General features: G+C 31.5%; 1 protein-coding gene across 5 annotated transcripts; it reads right to left on the reverse strand.

Moving 5' to 3' along the window:
- Positions 1-220: 220 nt before the first annotated feature.
- LOC107901486 (uncharacterized) lies at positions 221-3,482 on the reverse strand. 5 transcript variants are annotated; one of them, XM_016827521.2, is made up of 5 exons: positions 3,107-3,482; positions 2,238-2,340; positions 1,984-2,061; positions 1,413-1,529; positions 221-492 (listed from the first exon to the last, which is right to left on the reverse strand). In XM_016827521.2, coding segments are annotated over exons 1-5 (327 nt in total). In that variant the 5' UTR covers positions 3,109-3,482; the 3' UTR covers positions 221-465. The 5 variants fall into 5 exon arrangements, with proteins under 5 accessions (XP_016683010.1, XP_016683009.1, XP_016683008.1 ...); XM_016827520.2 differs by having other exon boundaries at positions 3,112-3,438; XM_016827519.2 differs by having other exon boundaries at positions 3,042-3,408.
- Positions 3,483-23,220: the final 19,738 nt, after the last annotated feature.

Raw genomic sequence — 23,220 nt, forward strand, 5'->3', positions numbered from 1 at the left:
TTATATTATATTATATTATTTTAAATTTGAACTTTAAATATACTTTTAAGAATAAATAAAAATATTATTTAAATTAAATTTTCTATGAAAATTTTAACTTTAAAACTACATATAAAAATTAATGAATTTGGTTTTAGAATTTAAAATAATAAATTAATAACACAATTAAAATCCAAAATTTAGAACTCAAGTTGTCGTAAATATTAAAGTAAAAAGAAAATTTAAAATTTAAAATCAAAATTAAAATAAATCAATAACAAGGATTTTAACAAACATGTTCATATATCCAGCTCGCAATTGAATAACATATATCATACATCCAATATTTTCAAGCAGTAAGCAAATCAATGACGAGACAAGGATAGCAGTAAAATATGTAATGCCTACTGGTGACCAAAAGGAGCCCAGAAGTATGTTGCTTCAAGAAAACAACTCTCTTCCCCATAAACCTTCCAGCCAACAAAATCAACACAGTCCCTGGTGTAATGCTTGCTGTAAACAAATAAAAAGCAAGTAAAAACCCAAAAATAAGGAACATTTCTTCAGAAATCTATAAAAATTTTAAGTGCCTCAATAAGGTATGTTTGAGGGGAAAATTTATAAACAAATTCCTGCTCTAACTTTGCTACGGTAATCTCGAGAATAACCATGCTATATAAAAGCTCCTTTTTTAATTTACAGAAATAATTCAATTTAGATTGGTATGCAATATAATTAATATTATTCAAATAATTAATATTATTCTGTATTTTCAAAGGTTAAAAATTGGTATGAAATATAATATTAGAAAAATGGAAATTGACTCATATCATTCATTTAATTTTACCATATTCTTTTTCATGCAATAAAATGGAATGAAAACAACATAAGCGGAAGGTTGGTGGACAACACCACCAAATTGTGCATGATGAAACGGAGTCAAGGCACGTCATCTCCTATCATCAAACCTACTGGCAAATGGCAATGGAACCTTCCAACATTTTTTTTCTTTCATATTTTAGATTAAAATACTCATAAATGTCAATTTTAAAAAAAAAAATTGATTAAGCTGATTTTTGAAAAATATATGGAATATGTCATTTTAACAAAAACACTTCCCGTCATAAGCATTTTTAGGTGAAAAGCAAAAAAAAATACTTCTGGTTATATCAACGTCAATATTTTTTTTTACAGTTGAAGCGTTTTTATAAAATCAACTTATTCCTATAAATTTTTCAAAAATTGATCTAATTAGGTTTTTATTATTATAAAAATCGACATTTATAAGTATTTTAATCTATATTGTGAGAATCAAACCCTCCATTTTTAATTCTAAAAATTTAATAAATAACTTCAGTAAAATTGAATTATGTAAATTAAAAAAAACAAAATTATTCAAATAATTAATATTACTGAGATTATTCCAGACTGACCTTATCTGGAAGCTTGCCTGGAGAACTAGAAGAAGGTGAACCAAAATGTTCAACAGCACTTGCTAGAGCTAAGTGCAAATCGGTCTCTTCCTGCAACTGCTGCTGCAACTTTTTAACCTGTATCACCCAAGTGGTAGCATGTTTCATGAGAATAAGATATAAATCCTGAACAAAGCTGGCTATTACCGATAAGAAAAAAATGAAAATCAAAACATGTATATCATGATAACGACATGTCATTCATTAGCAAAACTGTTAATTCTCAACGAGTAAACAATGTGTTTCATGTTTTCATATGTCTCCCCCTTAAAAGTCTATTGTTATGCCGATGCTTCTTTGCTTCCTAATAGAATACATCAAATCAACCCTCGATAACCTTAAGATTTATAAAGATGAGGAGCGAGAGTGATGTAAATTCGAAGATTAAAAACGAGTTCAAAAACCCTTACTTCTTGCAATCTCCATCGTTTTCGGGGGACAAAAACATAAGAAAGGGAAAATTTTCTAGAGAAACCGATTTTCAAACAAATACGCAAAAACAAATAATGAAATAGAATTAGAATGCTCTTACTTCTTGCTCAAGCTGGTATTTATAATTACACATCTGTTGATTTGTCTCTTGTCCACTCCTTTCATGGGACTTACCATCCTGGTATAACAACATGATTTCAGAATCTAAAACTCTTTTCAACAAACCTAAACAAATATATCATAAATTCATAATAAAAACCCTTTCTCTCTTAGTAAAACTAACAATTTCCCCTCACAATAATTTGGATTTTGGAAATTTTAAGGAACATAATAAAATTAGCTATTGCAAATTACCTCCAATTCAGAACAAGAATTACAAGAATCATCCCTAGCTGAAAATGACTTGCTCCAAACCTTATCACTCTTCCATTGTAAATACCTATTAATAGAACTTCCCCTGCAAAACCATCAATCATACTGCATTCACCATTACAAAACCAGAAAAAAAAAGCAGAAAATGAAAAAGGACCAAAAAAAAGACCCACCAACTGATTGGTAGAATAAAACCCCCATTATAACCATCTCAAAAATGAAAAGCTATTAAACTAAAATATGAGCATGAATTTGATAGTAAAAACAATTGCACATAAAAAAATCATGTAAAACAAACCTTATTGGTGAGAATTCCTTTGATAATCCTACAAAGCACTTCCATTGCATATTTGTTCAACACAAACTCAAATGTTGAATATCCTACTATGGTACGATACAGATTTGCACAAATAGAAGCATAACACATTCATATCAAAACACCAATTTCAATAGGCTATGCCTAATTTCCAATTTTCCATATTTGGAATGCAAAGGCATATATAATTTCAACTTAGATATAGGTATAACAAGGAGTAAATCTATCTAATTCACTAACAGTATAAACTATTAAAAAAATAAAGCAAGTAATACATAATTCCACAAATTTTCAACTAAACTCAATAGATTAAATTGAAAAATATATATTATAATCTCGCATTTCCAGATTAAATTCTAAATGTTAAAGCACTTGAGTTTAGAAAAGTCCAAATTCAGAAAACTTCAAATAAATTAAAAAAAATATGATAATCTAAACCAGAAATCCAATGTCGATGAAGAAATTCAAACCTAAAAATTCTACACATGAAAGTAGCTTGAGTCTAGAAAAGTCCAGATTGGTAAAAGGAAATTACATTACATTTGAAAAGAAACTGAGAACGCCGGAAACCCTTAACGAGGAGAATAGATAAAAAAAATATAAGGTTGGTAAAAGGTTTTAGGTTTTGGCAATTATTTATAGATCTGATTGAGGGGTTTTAATAAACCCTGATTTAGAAAGGGTAAGGAGAGGAGAGGAGGAGATTACGACGAGGGATTGAACGAGAGGGGAGCTGGTTTGAAGAAGAAGGTTGAAGGTGAGTTCGTTGTTTCTTGTTTGGATCAGAGGAAAATGAGAAAGGAAGGAGGGATATTTTTAGGGGAAAAATTTGGGGTTTCAGGGGAAAATTTAAGGATAAAACTGCACCATTTTTTTAAAAAGTAGATTTTTGCGGCCATAAAAGCGCCGCAAAAAAATTCATTTTGAATAAAACTACGCCGTTTTGCTATGCTATGCTAAAAGGAGGCTATTTTTTAAAAGTAAAATTATTTTGTAGCGTTTTTTATATAAACGCCGCTATTGCTTACCTTTAGCGGCGTTTTTCGTAAAAGCGCCGTAAAAAAAATTCATTTTGAACAAAACTACGCCGTTTTGCTATGTTATGCTAAAAGGGGGCTATTTTTTAAAAGTAAAATTATTTTGTGGCGTTTTTTATATAAACGCCGCTATTGCTTACCTTTAGCGGCGTTTTTCGTAAAAGCGCCACAAAAAAATTCATTTTGAACAAAACTACGCCGTTTTGCTATGCTATGCTAAAAGGGGGCTATTTTTTTAAAATAAAATTATTTTGTGGCGTTTTTTATAAAAACGCTGCTATTGCTTACCTTTAGCGGCGTTTTTCATAAAAGCCCAGCAAAAAAATTCATTTTGAACAAAACTACGCCGTTTTGCTATGCTATGCTAAAAGGGGGCTATTTTTTTAAAAGTAAAATTATTTTATGGCGTTTTTTATATAAACGCCACTATTGCTTACCTTTAGCGGCGTTTTTCATAAAAGCGTCGCAAAAAAAATCGTTTTAAACAAAACTACGCCGTTTTGCTATGCTATGCTAAAAGGGGGCTATTTTTCAAAAATAAAATTATTTTGTGGCGTTTTTTATTTAAACGTCGCTATTGCTTACATTTAGCGGCGTTTTTCGTAAAAGCGCCGCAAAAAAAATTTGTTTTGAACAAAACTACGCCGTTTTGCTATGCTATGCTAAAAGGGGGCTATTTTTTTAAAGTAAAATTATTTTGTGGCATTTTTTATAAAAACGCCGCTATTGCCTACCTTTAGCTGCGTTTTTCATAAAAGCGCTGCAAAAAAATTCATTTTGAACAAAACTACGCCGTTTTGCTATTCTAAAAAAATTTTATTTTGTTTTTTATAAATTGATTTATTTTTTATTTTTTTCTTATAATTTGGTCCTCTCCAAAACAAATAAGTATACCTAAATATCCATATCAATCTATTATTTTTTCTTAACTTATTTATTAATTCTATTTAAACTAATATTTAAATATCAAATGGTTTAGATTAAATTTTTTTAAATATAAAAGCATTAATTAATTGTATAAAATTTTATCATTTAACAAATCTCAAGTAAACCCTAAATTAACCATTCAATACATATAAAGTCTATCTATTATATATCTCTTAAATAATTTAAACTATATTCATAATTTCAATATATTTGATTTATTATTATCTCTTTTACAATTATATAAGAACATATTTAAAATGTAAATTAAAAAATAATTAATCTAAACTCAAAACCTTAACTCGACCCCTAAATCCCTAAACCTTAAATCCCTAACTCTTAACCCCTAACATCTAACCCCTAAACCCCTAACCCCTAAACCTTAAATCCCAACACTTAAACCATAATCCGTATTTCATAATCCCTAAACCCATACTCCCTAAACCTTAAAATATGAACTCCTAAACCGGCCTTAAATATTAAATTAATCACATACCTTAAACTAAAAACCCTAAACAAATTTATTATTATCTCTTTTACAATTATATAAGAACATATTTAAAATATAAATTAAAAAAACAATTAAGCTAAACCCAAAACCCTAACTCGACCCCTAAATCCCTAACTTTTAACCCCTAGCACGTCTAACCCCTAAACCCCTAACCCTCTAACCCCTAAACCTTAAATCCCAACCCCTAATCCATAATCCCTAATCCATAATCTCTAAACCCATACTCCCTAAACCGACCTTAAATCTTAGATAAATCATATACCCTAAACCAAAAACCCTAAATAAATTTATTATTATCTCTTTTTCAATTATTTTAAATAATAGTATTTTAATTTTTCCATGAGTTTTGTTTCAAATTTTTGTACGTGTCATTATTTTTTTGGTCGCTAAATCCCCGAAAGCTCACAAAACGGCGTCGTTTGGCTTATGTTTTTTTGCGGCGCTTTCTTTAAAACGCCGCTAAATCCCCGAAAGCTCACAAAACGGCATCGTTGGGCTTAGGTTATTTTGAGGCACTTACTCAAAAACGCTGCTAAAGCCGTATGCATTAGCGGCGCCTTCTTAAAAACGCCGCTAAATCCCCAAAAGCTCACAAAACGGCGTTGTTTGGCTTATGTTTTTTTGCGGCGCTTTCCTAAAAACGCCGCTAAAAACTTAAGCATTAGCGGCGCTTCCTTAAAAACGCCGCTAAATCCTCAAAAGCTCACAAAACGACGTCGTTGGGCTTAGGTTATTTTGCGGCGCTTACTCAAAAACGCCGCTAAAGACCTAAGCATTAGCGCGCTTTCTTAAAAACGTCGCTAAATCCCTGAAAGCTCACAAAACGACATTATTGGGCTTAGGTTTTTTGCGGCGCTTTTTCAAAAACGCCGCTAAATCCCCAAAAGCTCAGAAAACGGCGTCGTTGGGCTTAGGTTTTTTGCGGCGCTTTTTGGAAAACGCCGCTAATGCTTATTTTCAGCGGCGTTTTCCATAAAGCACCTCTAATGATCGATATTTATCGGCGTTTTTTATCCAAACGCCACTAAAATCCTGTTTTGGTGTAGTGATATATATATTGGTTTGTTTTGGATACATGAGTTCTGGGGAACTCCATTTGGTGTGTAGCGAAAATTGGTAGAAAATTTTGAAAAAATCTGCATATATGTTTTTTTATAAAATATTGCATTGTTATAATCATGCTCATAAAAGTCTGCACAACTGATTATTATTTATTCTGTGGTATTTTTATTCAGTGTATTATAATTCATGTTAACAAGCTTGATGTAAAACTCACACTGAGCTTATTAGCTCACTCCTCTAGTTTTCTTAAACTTTTCGGATAATACTCGTGGATAGAATTTGGATGAAGCATTTGGAGGAGATTTTTCGATTTAATTAAGTTAAATTTTTTTAAAAAATTCTTTTTGGGATTGTTTTGGACTTTGGATTCTATTAATTATGTCATGAGTCCTGTAAAAGCACATTTTTTAATAGTATCAGAAACAGTGGTTTTAGGACCACCAATCCGACGAGTAAGTCTGTGATAATTAGTATGTAAATTATATGAGTGAATTATAATTTTAAATTAAAATCTTAATTGATGAATTTTAACTAAATGAATAAATGTTTAAGTATAAATGGTTGTTTCGAAAGTCAAGTGGATTCGGAAAATTAGGTATTGGGACCTTGTTTCTATAAACCAAGATCGTAGATATTTTTATTAAATATTTACGGAGTTATTATTTTGATATGTGAAGGTTTGCATTGGAAATTTTATTGTTTGATTAGTTAGTTAATTAAAAAGGACTAAATTGTTAAAGTCATAAAACTTAATCGCTATGAAATTATAATGATTAAATTGCTTAGTTAACTTAAGTTAAAGGATTAAAATGGTAAATTTATCGTTTTTATATAGTGTGACGGTGTGGATAAATTTTATACATTTTACACATTAAATTTTAATGATTATAAAAATAAAACATATAATAATAATAGTAAAAAAATTATAACAAATCATCATCTTTATTCATCTTCTTTGGGGGAAACCGAATGCTCCATGGAAGAACATTCAAGCATCGGTCAATTTTTCTTTGTCCTTACATGGTATGTAACTTTGATCCATTTTTTTTTGTCTTTTTTATGTTTTCTAAAGTTGTAACTCGGTCTAGCTAACCCATATCTACATTTTTGAAACTGTTAAAGATTTTTTATTTTTTTCATTAATGAATCTTGGTTAATTTCGATGTTAAATGATGAATTTATAGTCTTGATTGTGGTTTACAACTATTTTGTATAGTGATTTTATTAGTTTTTAGTTAAAGGACTAATTTGATAAAATATTAAATTTTACATGGAATTCTTGCGAATTTTGAATAATTTTAAACTGTACTGAAATAGGAATAAATTCGGCTATCATGTGTATTAGAGAAATTTTGATAAATTTGGAATTTTGGGTTTAGGGACTAAATTGAGAGAAATGTAAAAGTTTAGGGAAATTTTTTAAAAAGGATAAAAACTTAAGAGTCATGCATAGAAATAAATTTGATGGTATATTTGAATTTGATATATTGAATTTAATTATTATTTAGATCAAGAATTGAATCATACGGAGGTTAACAGGGGAAAAGAGAAAATTATGGATTATTCCTTACGAGTCAACTGGAAGCATAATTTAGGTAAGTTCATAGCATTATCTAATAAGAATATATGTTAGAAATTATGTTATTTTCTGATCATCAAATTGAGTTGTGGTTGAATGTTTTGTAATGAAATCTCAATTATGAAATGTTTATAGTTAAGTATAGATTGTAAGCATACTATTGGAAGTCGAGAATGCTTGCAAAATGTGAATGATATTATCCCGTATGAATGGAATGAATAAAAGAAATGTGTATAGATATTGTGGAAGTGCATCTGATTTGTTAAACTAGGTTTAAATGCTCGTTTGAACATAGTAAACAATTAGGATACAATTGGCATGCCAATAGAATTAGTATGCGCGCTTGTACGGGATTACACTTTGGTGCCTCTACTTGTACTTCGGTGCCGCTGTTTGCACTTTGGTGCCTTTGCTTGCACTTTGGTGTGTTTGGGAAAGATCTGAGTATCCGATTCAACCTACTATAGTTCAATGAGCCATGATAATATATGTTAATGGTTAAATTATTCATTGAATTGGATTTATGTTTATTGATGTTGAGTTTATATATAACTATGAAAGTTTGAAATTGTTTAGTTTGAGCCATTGCTAATGATGAGTTATATAATTGAATAATTTGGCACTAATGATATGTGATTTTGGAAATGGTTGTTAGGGTTTGTGGCATGTATATAGGGTGTGGTTTTGATCATGTTAACATGATAGTTGAATTATAATTAGGCTTGTCATTATGAAAGGGTAAATTATGTCTCATGTGGATATCATTTTGGTATAGCAATTTTATGTGTAATTGTTTTAGGCATTGTTTTGTTTGTTATCCTTTATGGTGATTGAAAAATGGTATAGTCACTTTGGTAGTTAGCATTTGATGATGGATATGTATGAATTGTCTTTGATATGAAGTTTTGGTTGTTGGTATTTTGGAAGCATTGTGGATAGTTGTATAACATGAAAAAGTAGTGGAAATCTTAGATGAATTGCTTATTGTTTTTGTATAACATGAATTGCTTAGTTGTATAACATGAGGGCACATTGGTTAGGAACATAAGTGTATTAATTTGGATGTTTTAGGTGTGTGAAATGTTTTTTTAATTAGGTGATTTTGGTTGGAAATGAGATGGCTTGATGTATAAGTAAGAATGGTTATTTTTGCTTGAAAATGAAGCTTTTTAGTTGCACACGGGCTGTCACACGATTGTGTGCAACACATGGTCACACCACACGGCTGTGTCCAACACACGGTCACACCACATGGCCATGTGTCTCATTATTTCTAAGTGCAGGTTTTTTCGCATGACATCAATCTATTACCTGGCCTGGTGAAATGGCCGTGTGACCTAACATCGAATGCACACACAACCTAGCACAAGGTTTCCAACATGATCATGTGACCCTACTTCAAATTCTCACACGATCTGGGCTTTGTCACACGACCATGTGACCCCTTGTAACACCCCAAATCTGGCCTAGACGATATGGCCAAATCTGGTGACATCACATTGAAGTGTTTTTCAGAAAGTTAGTTTCAATGACAAACTCGCTCTATATTAATTCTCGTTTATTGAAACTCAAGTTGTCTTTAGCAGTTTGTTACTGTATTCAAAACATTGTTTTGATGCAGAAGCTTTTATTTTATGGTACGAAAAACGTGGTGTTTTAAAAAAAACATACATCTTTTGAAAATTTGCGTCCTACTTCTATCAGAAATGAATTAAAATAAGTAAAATCCCCAAATTAAAAGTTTAAAAGAAAATTTTAAAAGGCATTATTACAGAACAAATACCCAAAATAAATTTTTTATATAAAAAACCAAATGTAAAAGCAGGTGCGGTTGTGTGGCCACCTCCGAGTCCCTCGCAACACTGGTCCCTAAGATTGGGGATTACCTATAAGATAAACAGAGGGGTGAGTTTACGAAAACTCAATTTGTAAACCCATAAAAGCAAATAGCCAATGCATTTACAGTTTGGGATTAAGCCCAATTTAATAACAGTTTAGTTCAGTTGGGCCTTAGCCCATTACAATATTAGTATCAATGTGGGCCTTAGCCCATTACAGTGATAGTAACAGTTCAGACATGCAATAAGAAATCCTAACCATCCAACCTCTACACTCCACTACGTCCAGCCCAACACTCCATGTGGGGATAAAATCACCAACACATCCCTACACTCCAAAATTAGCACCGGTTGCGACACTAAACAATATTTGCAGCAGAGCTACCAGTACAGTACACTTCCTCCATCTTAATAATCACATTCCCATGCAACATATCATACATGTATGCAACATATATATATCGTGGCATGCTCATATACAGTCATACATAACATTAAGCATATAGTCATTTTATAACATAGGGGCATAATAGTCATTTTACAATATAGGGGCATAACTGTCATTTTATAACATAGGGGCATAATAGTCATTTTACCACATGAGGGCATAATAGTCATTTTATAATAGTTTGGGGGTTCAGGCTTACTTACCGACCTATCAGTAGGTCCACAGTCGTCTCGGGCGACCTGTGCAACCTTAACAGTCAAATAGTTAAGTTGGGCCCAAGGCCCATAATGCGGGCTCATGTGGGCCCATACACTCATGTGCCCCACATAGGCTAGAATTGGTCTCGGCCATGAAATTACGTAATTTAGCCCAATTTTCACCACACGCTTGTGTGGTTTACCCGTGTGGGGTCTACAAGCCTATTGGGCCCACATTGCCCATTTCGGTCCATCATGGCCCAAAATGGCCTATGACCTGAAAATCGCTCATGGTGGCCGCAACAGTCTAATGCCCACGTTTTATGCCTTTAGTTTACCACACGAGCGAGCGCACGCTCGTGTAGCGTCATTTGTCATATTTTTCGACTTTTACCGGTTTCTGATTTGGGCAGTGTTTACACACCTGATAAGAAAGATGCACAGACAGTCCTCGAACACTTTCGAACCTATGTTCACCTGTAAAATAAGGAAATAAAGTGATAAAAAAGGGTAATATTGAGTTATGTCAACATTGGGATGTATATTATGACATATTAATTCAAGAAAAGGATTAAATTGCAAAAGTGAGAAAAGTTTTGTTGCCCGAGAGTAAATACTCGAAATTTGAGGGGTTAAAGTGTAAATACAAAAAGTTGAAGGACCTATAGTTTAAATATTTTAAGGGTGGAATAATCTAGAAACTAAGGAAAATGGATGAATTAGGACCAAATTGAAAAGGTGAAGAATTTTGAGGGACTAAATTATAATTTTACCAAATTAAGTGATGACTCAAGGATGGAATTTCAAAAGATTATAAAGGGAAAAATGGTCAAATAGAGAGAGAGAGAGAATTCTAGAAGGTAATGATGATGTTTGTGATATTTTTAATTAATTAATTAGATAAATGTTATTTAATTAATATTTTATTAAGATTTTTAGTATTATTTTATTATTAAATGATTAATATAAAAGGGAGGAAAGATGATGAAAAATTATCATCTTTCCATGCAACCAACGTTTGAAGAGAAGAGAAGAAAGAAAATTTTGCTTTCTTTATAATTTGGTCCTTTCACCAAAAATTCACTACTTTCACCTAGAAATCAAAAGAATTTCCATAGCTTCCAAGAGAGAAAAATAATAAGGAGACAATGGGGAGCTAGAATGTCAAGTTAGATTCAAGAAATAGAAGCTGGAGGAGAGAGACAATCAAGTTAAAGATTGAAATCAATAGCACAAGGTTAGAATATCAAGATTTCAATATATTTTTAATTTTGTTATTGTTGAAAAAGCATGGAAATGATGTTATAGTAGAGTTTTCTTAAATAAAGTCTTATGTTCTTGATATATTAGTGAAGGGAAATAAGTGAAAATGATGGGAAATATTATAGAGAAAGGGAATTAGGGAGTTATAAACTTAGTAATCAACATCTTGCACTAAAACAGTTTTGGACAGCAGCAGTAGGTTAAATTTGAAAAATCACCATAAATTTTGGAAATTTAATTAGAGGATGAAAAAAATATGTAATTAAATCTTATTAAGTCTAGTTTTGCATAGAAGAAATGGTGTAAGTAATGGAATTGTAAATCATGAGATATAATAAATTTTTTGAGACAAGGTCAGAATGAATTCGAATTCCCCTGTTCTGACTTTGGAAAATCATCAAAAATTGAATAAAAATAATTAGAGGCTTAAATTTATATGTTTAAAATCCTGAATGAGTATATTTTCAATATAAACAAATGTAAACATCATTAAAATTCTACACAAAGAGATAATTAATTTTTAGTGAAGAGGGGTCGAAACTGACAAACAGTGAAACCGGGGAAACTTTAAAGAATAAACTGTACTTATTGGGTAAACCAAAAATTCTGAAAAAATTATGGTAAAAAGATATGTGAGTCAAGTTTCATAGGAATTTATAAGATCTTAATTTTGAGTTCTGTATCTCAAGATATAAATAATTTAGTGACTATGACTCAAGTGGACAACTTTGAATTAATATATAAATAAATGGTGGAATTATAAATAATGTTACATATAAGCATATTATACATTAAGGATGTGGAATGGAGAGGAGGAGGAGGAAAATAAATTATTATTCAACTAGCATGAATTCTCATTAAAAATGACCAATTTGCATGTTTTAGGTTCAAGGACTAAATTGAATAAAAGTAATATTTTAAGGGTAAATTGGTAAAAATGTCAAAAAGTGACCAAATTGCATGAAATGAATTGTTTTATTATTTAAATTAATAAATTGAATGAAATATTAATTTATATCAAGATTGGGTGGAAATTCGAGGAAAATAGAAAATTACCAAAATGTCCCTGAATTTTGGTATTTCTGCAATTTAGCCTGGAAAGTTCGTGTAACTTGAATTATATTCTTAGATGATTGAAATATATATATTGGATTGAGAAATTGATTTGAATTGTGAACATGAGAAATTGTGGATTGAATGAAATGGAAATGAAGCTTTGAATTACATGAGTAAATATCGGGTCTCGTAGGCCCTATTTGTTATGAATATAATATTTCGAGGATATGTTGTAAAGAATTATAAAAAGCACGTTAATAATTTAAAAGTTTTAATTCGGATGAAATTTTGTAACTCGATTTAATACGTATGCAAATGTATGTCTTCTAGTAATGCCACATACCCTATTCCGGCGTCGAATACAGGTAAGAGGTGTTACAATGTGACATCGCTAGATTCGGTCATAACATTTAGATCGGGTTTGGGGTGTTACAGTTTAGGGGACGAAGAGGTTTCAATAGAGGGAAAAGGAAAAAGAATGAAAAAGAGGGAAGATAAATTTTGCCACCAGTAAGATTACTTGGGAAAGGAAACAAGAAGAGGCAATTGAGAGAGGCAATATTCGGCCAAAGAGAGGTTGCCAAACACCAAAGAAACGAAACAGAAGAATATGCAAAAACCCCTCACCACATTCGGCCTTCAAGCAAAAAGAGAGAAAACACCACAGAAAACTGAAATGAAGAGTATACCAAAATGAGCAGTATACCACTCTGGCTGAATTTCTTGAGCACCAAAGTCCACTTTCAACACACTTCTACCTCTCCCCTCACTTCCCTTGATTTTTTTCCTCACATCCCTCCTCAAATCTCTCCACCTCACACCTCCCCTTAACCACTTAATTTGAATTCTCTTCAACCACTTTAGTGTTTCAGTCAAACTCCAACACCCCCATGGCATAGCAGCAAAATAACACTCCCTTGCCTTCAACAAGATTCGAACCTTAGACCACTAGCATAGGTAACACACCACTTACCCCCTAGACCAGCAAGCTTTTTATGTCATGCTTTACCCACAACAATTAAAAAGCCTACTAACTATAGGCAAGGGTTTATTCCCTTAAAACAAAACTTTTTGCACAAGCCCAGGCTTGAACCCAAGACTTCTCAAACACTCCCAAACACACCTAAATCAATTAACCACTGAACCAGACAAGTATTTGTGTTACAAACATGCAAAAATAAATACTTAAATTTTTCGGGCGTTACACCCCTATTTCTAAAATTTTCAAGTTTTTCTTTGTTTTCTGTTTTGATTCAAAGTAGTCCCTGATTGCTCCTAATATATTTTTAAAGCTTCGTATGTTGGAAAATATAGACATCACATATATAATAAGGGTAATTACATGTTATTATTTACTATCATGATAGGTTAGCCAAAATTAAAAGTGATCTAATTGGTTAAGGTTTATTGGGCTTTAATTATTAAATAAAGTATGAGCCAAATATGTGTAGATACTCTAGTAATTAAGTTTTAATTAATTTCTAATTAATGATGAGCTAATTAGGAATTAATGTTAATATGCCAAATTTATATGTATTAGGGTTATGGTCCCCAGATTACACACAAGGTAACTTTTCTAATATCCCATCTTTAGAAAAGAGAGAGTCAACTTCTCAAGATTTTTTGTGTGCTAACTTGGAAGATCAAAACCCCAAAATCTATAGATTTCAAGAAATCGACGAATTCAAGTACGCTTCCGCATCTAGTTTTGTTCTTGATTTATTATTGATGATTTGACATGATAGATCCTGGTTTATTAAGTTTTATTTTAGATTTATTTTACAATTCTAACAAGTGGTATCAGAGCTTCATCATGTTGAATCATTGAGAATGAATTGATTCTTTATTATTTTTGGATTGATTCGTTTTTCTTTTTTAATTTTATGGATTTGCTATTTTAATTATATACTATGCTGAATCTTTGAGATTCTTGATAAAATTTGTGAGTTTTGATTCTTTAAATAAAGTTTTAGGGTTTTATAAATATAACCTAATTTAATATTTGCATATACTATTCAAAAGATGAAGGTTTATTTATTTATTTAGTTATAATCAATTGATAAAAATTTGATTTGTGAGTTTTTTTTCTCTTCTTTTCGCACAATTATTTTATAAATTTTGGTTAAAGTTATTATTAAATTAAAGTTACATACTTACAAATTTTTGCAATTGAAGAATTCCAATTGGATTGTATAATTGGTTTTGAAAGTTAATTCACTTTATAATCGAATAAATGAAGGCTATTAAGATGTTTTTTTCGCTCTATTTGTTTTAATTTTTCTGTTTGTGGTTGAATGTTTATGGAATTATCATCTTGTCTTTCTTCATGATGAATTATATTCACCATTTAATTCAATTCATATATACGAATGATTACTTTTGGTTTCTGCTATAATTATTTTATATAAGTTTTAGTCCTTATGGAACCCAACTAAAATTAAAATATTTGGGATTTTTTTAATATGGTGGCTATGAATTTTCATAAGTTGTTGCATATGAAGGGTCTTATATAATTTGGGATTCTTTTTTATATTTGATGGTTATGGATTTTTTTAAGTATTTGTTAATATAAAGAAGTTTTATGATAATATCTTTAGTCATGAATATAAATTTGAGTTTACATACCAGTATTATTTTTCTGTTATTATAATTGTGTGTATATATATTATATGCATATCAATGATTTTGAGGATTAATGCATGATTATAGTTGGCATGAATAGGTCTTTATGACCATTATTCAATAAGATATCTTTCATAGTTTAATTGGTGAAATTAAGGTTTGATGGATATCATTGAAGTTGTTATTTTATTTTATTTTTTTGTTATGGTTATATATTCAATTTTGTGGGTGCTTTGGTGCAAGGTGCATTAATCTTTCATGTTTAATGTTTTTCATCAAAGTTGCTGTTGAATTTTACCAATTGTGCCGCCTATTTTGATTTCTTTTATTGGTGCATAATTGGTTATTTTAAAGTTATTAATATTAGTCTATGAATTTCAATCATCTATGCCACCAAGATATAAACATATATATTTTTAGTTTTAAGTTTGGTCGAATAATATTTGGGTTTGACATATTATTATTTCTAATATTCAATTAAATTATACTGATATAGTATACAGTATGAATTATGGGGTATGCCAACTACTATGATTTTATTTATGAGATATATTGACTTGAAATTTTTATTTCAAGTATTCATTTGAATCTCTGTTTAATCATAAATATAAGTTTGGATTTATGTGATATATGTAGTGTAAGTTTTTCTATTTGATTTTAAATATACGTATATATGTGAATTGCTTTGGTGTTTTGTCTATGCCAAAATTATGTATACATGTGCTTTTTAATTTTTTGGCCTTCAATCACTACATTATTTCTATTCGGTTTTGACATATATGGTTAATATATATATATTAGTTAAAGATTAAGGTTTTTGGGGTTTTTTTATTGCGTTATTTAAACAACCTTATTTTGGGTTATTTAGGAAACTATATAGCAATAAAAAATATTTTGTTTTGACATTTAACTGTTATAAAAATTTTAAATTTGAATATTGGTATGTTTATATATATATTAAAATAACTTAATTGAAGCAATAAGTCACCAAAGTGATTTTTATTTTGTGTAAATTATTTTGTTTTAAAATATAAAAGGTTGTGTGCATGTAACTTAAGTTATGTTAATATTGATTGGCTCAAATGAAAGTTAATAATATTACATGTGCAACTATAGTAATAGAAATGTGACAATTATTCGGTTTTACATGTGAGAAATAAATTGGCCCAAAGGAAGATTTATGGTTCGACATGTTCTTATTGTCAATGTTTGATTATTACACTAATATATTACTTACAAGTTAATATTTTTTCCAAAGATGAAATATTAATGGAGTGTCTGATATCTTGAGATGAGGTTTATGATTTATTCAAATATTATTATATTTGCCAACATCATTGTATGTTGTTTTGGGATAAATATATACATATATATACTATTATCTTTTAATTTGATTGAAAGATGAAATTAAGAGAATTATTTTGAAATAAATAAATTCAGATTTTGGCTTTGGGTTTTAATTAAGGATGTCTTCAATAGATTAGTTGAAACAAAATGTCGTCAAAGTGACCTCTTTTGTGTAGATTAGTTTATTTGAAATAGCAAGATGATTATATGTTTTTTTGATTCATGCGTTTATTAATTGACCTAAAGGTAAATTAATATTTGGCAGAATTTCAACGACATCTGTGGTGATAAATGTGTGACAATTATAAGGTATTTTATGTGAGCAATAAGTTAGTTTAAAGATTAATTAATTGTTTGACATAATTTATTGTCTATGTTTGATTACTACAACAAGAGTATCACTTACTGTTAATATTAGTGTCCAAAAACTTGATATTAATGTTCTGTTTGGTATCTTGAGATGGGATTAGCCATTATTTTGAATTTATTGTTTACTTATAAATATTGATGTGAGCTTGTTTTTATCTATTTTGTTCTAGATTCAACTAGTTTATCTTTTGCTGCCACAATATTTATTAATTCTATACCCATGTTTAGTGAGACTAATTTTAAGGAATGAAAAGGACATACACCTTGCACTCAAGGAAGAACAATCCGCACCTCTCACTGCAGAAAGCACCCCTTATGTTAAAAGGGATTTTGAGAGGTGGGATCGTTCAAATTGCATGAGTCTAATGATCATGAAGCACAATATTTCAGAAGACTTTAGGGGCACAGGATCTGAAGAGATTACTCAGGCCAAGGTTTCCTTGATGAAATTAAGAAACATTTTTCTAAAAACGATAAGGTTGAGATGACATCACTTCTAACTTCTTTGATGTATATAAAGTATAAGGGTTAAGGAAATTCTGTAACGCCCCAAAATCTCTTATATGTTTTTCCATATGTTTGTGACACAAATATTTGTCAGCTTTAGTGGTTATGTGTTCTGGGAGTGTTTAGGAGGTCCCAAGTTCAAGCCTTCGCTTGGGAAAATTTATGTTTTTAATTGAATAAACCCCTATCTCTAGCCAATTGGATAAAAAATAAATATTGGAAAATATGTTAGAATGGGCTTGCTGATCTGGTGGTTAAGTGGTGTGTTGGAGTGCTAGGGGTCTTGAGTTCAAATCTTTGTACGTGCAAGGGGGATGTTTTTTTTTGTACATGTGCCGTGAAGGAGTTTGAAATGTGGTAAAATTCTGAGTATTTGAGGAGTGTGGGGATGTTGTGGCCAATTTTTAGGAGGATGTTGAGGGAATTTTGTTTTTTTAAGGGATTTGAGGATTGAGGGGAGTGTTTTTTGGAGATTTGGATGAGTTTCGATAGAACCAAAACTAGTAGTGGCAATCCCGGCTACCCTCTCTCATTCCCCAATTTTCTGATAGTTTTGTTGTAACACACCTTACCCGAGACCATTGCCAGATTCGAGCATGAGGCATTACTTGACTTAACTTAAAAGTTCGGGGCATAAAAATTTACTTTTAAAAGTTATTTCACTGTGCATAATAAGGCTATCCACCTGCGCAGCAATCACTAAATAAATTATAACTTGAGCTAAAAAACTTGCAATTTAGATCCGTAAATTTTCCCTGAGACTAGACTCACATATATTTTTATCATAAATTTTTTAGAATTTTTGGTTCAGAAAATTAGTACAGTTTTTTGAATAAAATCTCCCCTGTTTCACTTATCAACTGTCATGGCATCTCGTCACTAAAATTCAATTATCTCATTGTACAGACTTCATATGGTGTTCTCACTTGTTTCTAAAGAAAATAAACTCAATAAGAAATCTATACATATAAATTACAACTCATAAATAATTTTTTTACAGTTTTTAATGATTTTCCAAAATCAGAACAGGGGATTCTGAAAACCAATTTTCCTTGTCTAACTAAAATGAAAATACCTCAGAATACATAGTTCCTTTGTCTACACCGTTATTTTTATATGAAAATAGACTCAATAAGATTTAATTCTTTATCTCTTACACCCTCTAATACATTTTCTACTATCCTTGGTGACTTTTCAAAATCACGTCACTATTGTTGTCCCAACACTGATTCACTACCAATTTTTACTTTTTCATGATTTCTATGCATAATTTATCACCTAGACATTTATAACAACAAACACCTTCATACTTAGCCATTTTAATAACTATTCATCATCAAATATTTACATATCATCTTTTGGTCATATCTTAAGAATATACAATCGAAATGGCCAAGTCCCTATACATGTCATAGCTCAAAACATTTATCGTCTTAAAATACCAAGTTGTGGTGGTTGATAATGTGAACGCTCTCCGATGTCTACAAGATCCCGACTATACTTGATAATACTATATGAAAGAAAAAGAAATAAAAGAAATAAGCATAAAGCTTAGTAAGTTTACAAGTAAATAAATAACAACATTTATCATAAACAATTATATTCATAAATTTTTATTAAGCATTAAGATCTTTCCTTTCTTCTTTACTTACTCTCTTACTCATTTACTTTCTTGCTTGCTTAACTTACTCCTTCGTTGCTGAAATTTCTTTTCTCAACTGATAACTGAGGTACTCTTAATCTTATTAACTCACCTGAACTTGTCTATTAGGCTTTTACCTGAACTTTCATGTAACATCGTCTATTTATTAGCCCGTTGAATCACTTGGAATACTAAGGATACTCGGTCTCCTATCTGAATATACCATGCCAAAGCTATGTCCCAGACATAGTCGTACATGGGATGTTTCTTGTACTACCAATGCCATATCCCAGATATGGTCTTACAAGAGAGTTCTCATATAGGTGTCCATGCCATGTCCCAGACATGGTCTTACGGGGGACCTCTCATCTTGGTGCCAATGCCATATCCCAGACATGGTCTTACATGGGACCTCTCATCTCGATGCCAACAACATGTCCGAGACATGGTCTTACATGGGACCTCTCATCTCGCTGCCAACGCCATGTCCCAAACATGGTCTTACATGAGACCTCTCCTAATCTCAATGATGCCAATGCCATGTCCCAGACATGGTCTTACATGGGATCTCTTTACCCAAATGTCATAACATTTGTATCCAATACAGTCCTCATGTTTCAACAGGGCCTTTTAACACTAATTCTCTGTCATCTCATACTTGAGTTAACATTAGATATTTTCATGAAATAAATACATAATTGCTGGAAAATAATAGTATTAAAAATAATTATCAAAATATTGCATTTATTTACCGTAAATTTACCTCGGTACAAAATATGATCAAATCTAGCACTCTAGTCCTCAACCTTTTTCTTTCCCTAGTCTAACTCTGAATTATTTTCTTCTTGATCTATAATAGAAAATTTAGCTTATTTAATACTCACATTCATCAAAACAGTCCTTAACTCGAGCTTTGACAAAATTACATTTTTGCCCCTAAACTTTTGCATATTTACACTTTTGTCCCAAAGCTTGAAAATTAAACATCATTCCTTATTCTTATTTTCTATGACATGCTGAACATTTTTCCCTTCTATGGCAACATCAAATTCTCATTCTAACACTTACTTATGAACATTAGGTATTTTTACTGATTATGTCGTTTTACTCGTTTTCACTTAAAATCACTTAGCAAAAGTTGTTTAACATAATTTCAAGCTTCATATTATACCGTAAAACATCAAAATAAACACATTTCACCTATGGGTATTTTTCCAAATATGAACCCTAGGTTAAATTATTGTTAGAATAAGCTAAATCAAGTTATCGGGACTCTAAAAACGTAAAGAACATTAAAAACGGGGCTAGAACAGACTTACAATCGAGCTTGGAAGCTTGAAAACCCTAGCCATGGTTTCCCCTTGTGAAATTCGGCCATGGGGTTGAAGATGGACAAAAATTGGCTTTTAATTTTGTTTTTAATTCATTTTAATAACTAAATGACCAAAATGCCCTTAATAAAAAACTTTGGAAACATGCCTAACCATCTCCATTTTGTCTACCAACTTAACCAATGGTCTAATTACCATATAAGAACCTCCAATTTAAAATTTCATAACAATTGGACACCTCTAACATGTAGAACTCAAACTTTTGCACTTTTTACATTTAGTCCTTTTGACTAAATTGAGTGCCCAAAGGTCGAAATTTTCGAACGAAATTTTCACGAAATCATTTTTTGAAATCGTAGACCATAAAAATGTAAAAAATATTTTTTTTCTTCATCGGATTTGTGGTCCCAAAACCACTGTTCCGACTAGGCCCAAAATCAGGATGTTACATTTCTCCCCCTTTAGGGATTTTCGTCCCCGAAAATCTTACCTGTGAAGAGATTTGGGTACTGTTTTCACATAGCCTCTTCGGGCTCCCATGTAGCCTCGTCTATCCCATGCCTATTCCATAATACTTTCACAAGTGCAATACTTTTGTTCCTTAGTTGTTTCGTCTCTCGAGCTAATATCTTTACAGGTTCTTCATCGTAAGTCATGTTTGGCTGAATCTCAACCTCTGTCTGAGAAATCACATGTGACAGATCTGAACAATAACGGCATAACATAGACACATGGAACACATCATGAATCTTCTCTAACTCAGTCGGCAAAGCTAACCAATATGTTAAAGGCTCAACTCTTTCAAAAATACCCTATCACCAACTTGGAATTCAATCTCTTTTCTTTTCAAATCTACATAGGATTTCTGTCTATCTAAAGCTGCTTTCAAGCAATCTCTAATGACTTTTACTTTCTCTTCTGTTTCTTTGGCTAGATCAACCCCGTAAATCTAATTTTCTTTAAGCTCTGTCCAATACAAAGGCGTACGACACTTACGTCCATACAAAGCTTCATAAGGTGCCATCTTCAAACTCGACTAATAACTATTATTATAGGCAAACTCTACCAACGGAAAATATTTCTCCCAACTACCTTGAAATTCTAAAACACAATATCTGAGCATATCCTCAAGTACCTGAATAACTCTCTCTGACTGACCATCGATCTAAGGATGGAAAGCTGTACTAAAACTCAACTTTGTGCCCAAAGCTTCCTGTAATTTCTTCCAAAATCGTGAAGTAAATCTAGGATCTCTATCTCAGATAATCAATAATGATACTCCATGCAGTCTGACTATCTTTAAAATATACAACTCGGCCAACTTGTCAAATGAATATTTGGCACTTCTCACTGTACAAGTAATATCTCCAGATTTTCAACATAAATACAATGGCAGCTAGTTCTAAATCATGCGTCGGGTAGTTTTTCTCATGTGAATTTAACTGTCTGGAAGCATATTCTATTACTTTAACTTCCTACATAAGTACACAACCCAATTCATTCAAGGATGCATCACTGTAAATCACAAATTCTTACCCGATTCTAGCTATACCAAAACAGGAGCTTCTGTTAATAATGCCTTTAACTAGTCAAAACTCTATTGACACTTCTCAGTCCATTCAAACTTGACATCTTTATGCAAAAATCTTGTCAACGGGGTCGCTATCATGGAAAATCCCTTTACAAACTGTCTGTAATAACCAGCTAATCCAAGAAAACTTCAAACCTCTGACACATTTCTGGGTGGTTTCCACTCAACAATTGCTGAAATTTTACTCGGATCAACTTTAATACCATCACCTGAAGCAATGTGTCCAAGGAATCTGACTTCTCGAAGCCAGAACTCACTTTTGCTAAACTTGACATACAACTGATTATCTCTTAGAATCTGTAAAACTGTTCTTAAATGTTCGGCATGTTCAGTCTCATCAGGTGAATAAATCAGAATATCATCAATAAACACAACTACAAACTTATCCAAGTACAGTCAAAATATTCGGTTCATTAAATCCATGAATATGGCAGGAGCATTAGTCAAACCAAATGGCATCACAAGAAACGCATAGTGACCATACCTAGTCCGGAAAGCAGTCTTCGGAACATCTAACTCTTTATCCCGCAACTGATAGTAACCAGATCTCAAATCTATCTTGGAGAACACAGTGGCTCCTTTCAATTGGTCAATCAAATCATCAATTCTAGGCAGTGGATATTTATTCTTTATTGTTACTTTGTTAAGCTTCCGATAATCTATACCCAACCTCATCGAACTGCCTTTCTTTTTCACAAAAACCACTGGTGCACCCCACGGGGAATAACTAGGCCTTAAAAAACCTTTATCAGTTAATTCCTGCAACTGAGCTTTCAATTCTTTCAATTCCAACGGGGCCATTCTATAAGGAGTAATAGAAATGGGAGTTGTACCTAAAACCAACTCAATACCAAATTCAACTTCTCTAATAGGAGGCAAACCTGACAATTCTTCCGGGAACACATCTAAATACTCACGTACCACAGGCACTGATTCAATTTTCAACTCTGGATCTTTAGTGGTCAATACAAAAGCAAGATAAGCTTCACACCCTTTTGTCAAACATTTCTGAGCGGACATAACAGAAATCATAGAGAGAGAACCATCTGACTCATCTGAATCAATCCGAATAATATCACCATTTTTGCATTTCAACTCAATGTATTTCTTTCCGCAATTCACTATCACATCATAGGCTGTCAACCAATCCATACCAAGAATCACATCAAACTCATCAAATGACAATAGCATGAGATCGGCCGAAAAATAGTGACCTCTAATCATCAAGGGGCAACTCTTACATACTTTATCTACTAACACATACTGGCCTAATGGATTTGATACATTAATTACAAATTCAGTGGATTCTATAGGCATGTTCATAC

Source organism: Gossypium hirsutum, chromosome D06 (assembly GCF_007990345.1).
Source record: "Gossypium hirsutum isolate 1008001.06 chromosome D06, Gossypium_hirsutum_v2.1, whole genome shotgun sequence".
Lineage (NCBI taxonomy): Eukaryota > Viridiplantae > Streptophyta > Magnoliopsida > Malvales > Malvaceae > Gossypium > Gossypium hirsutum.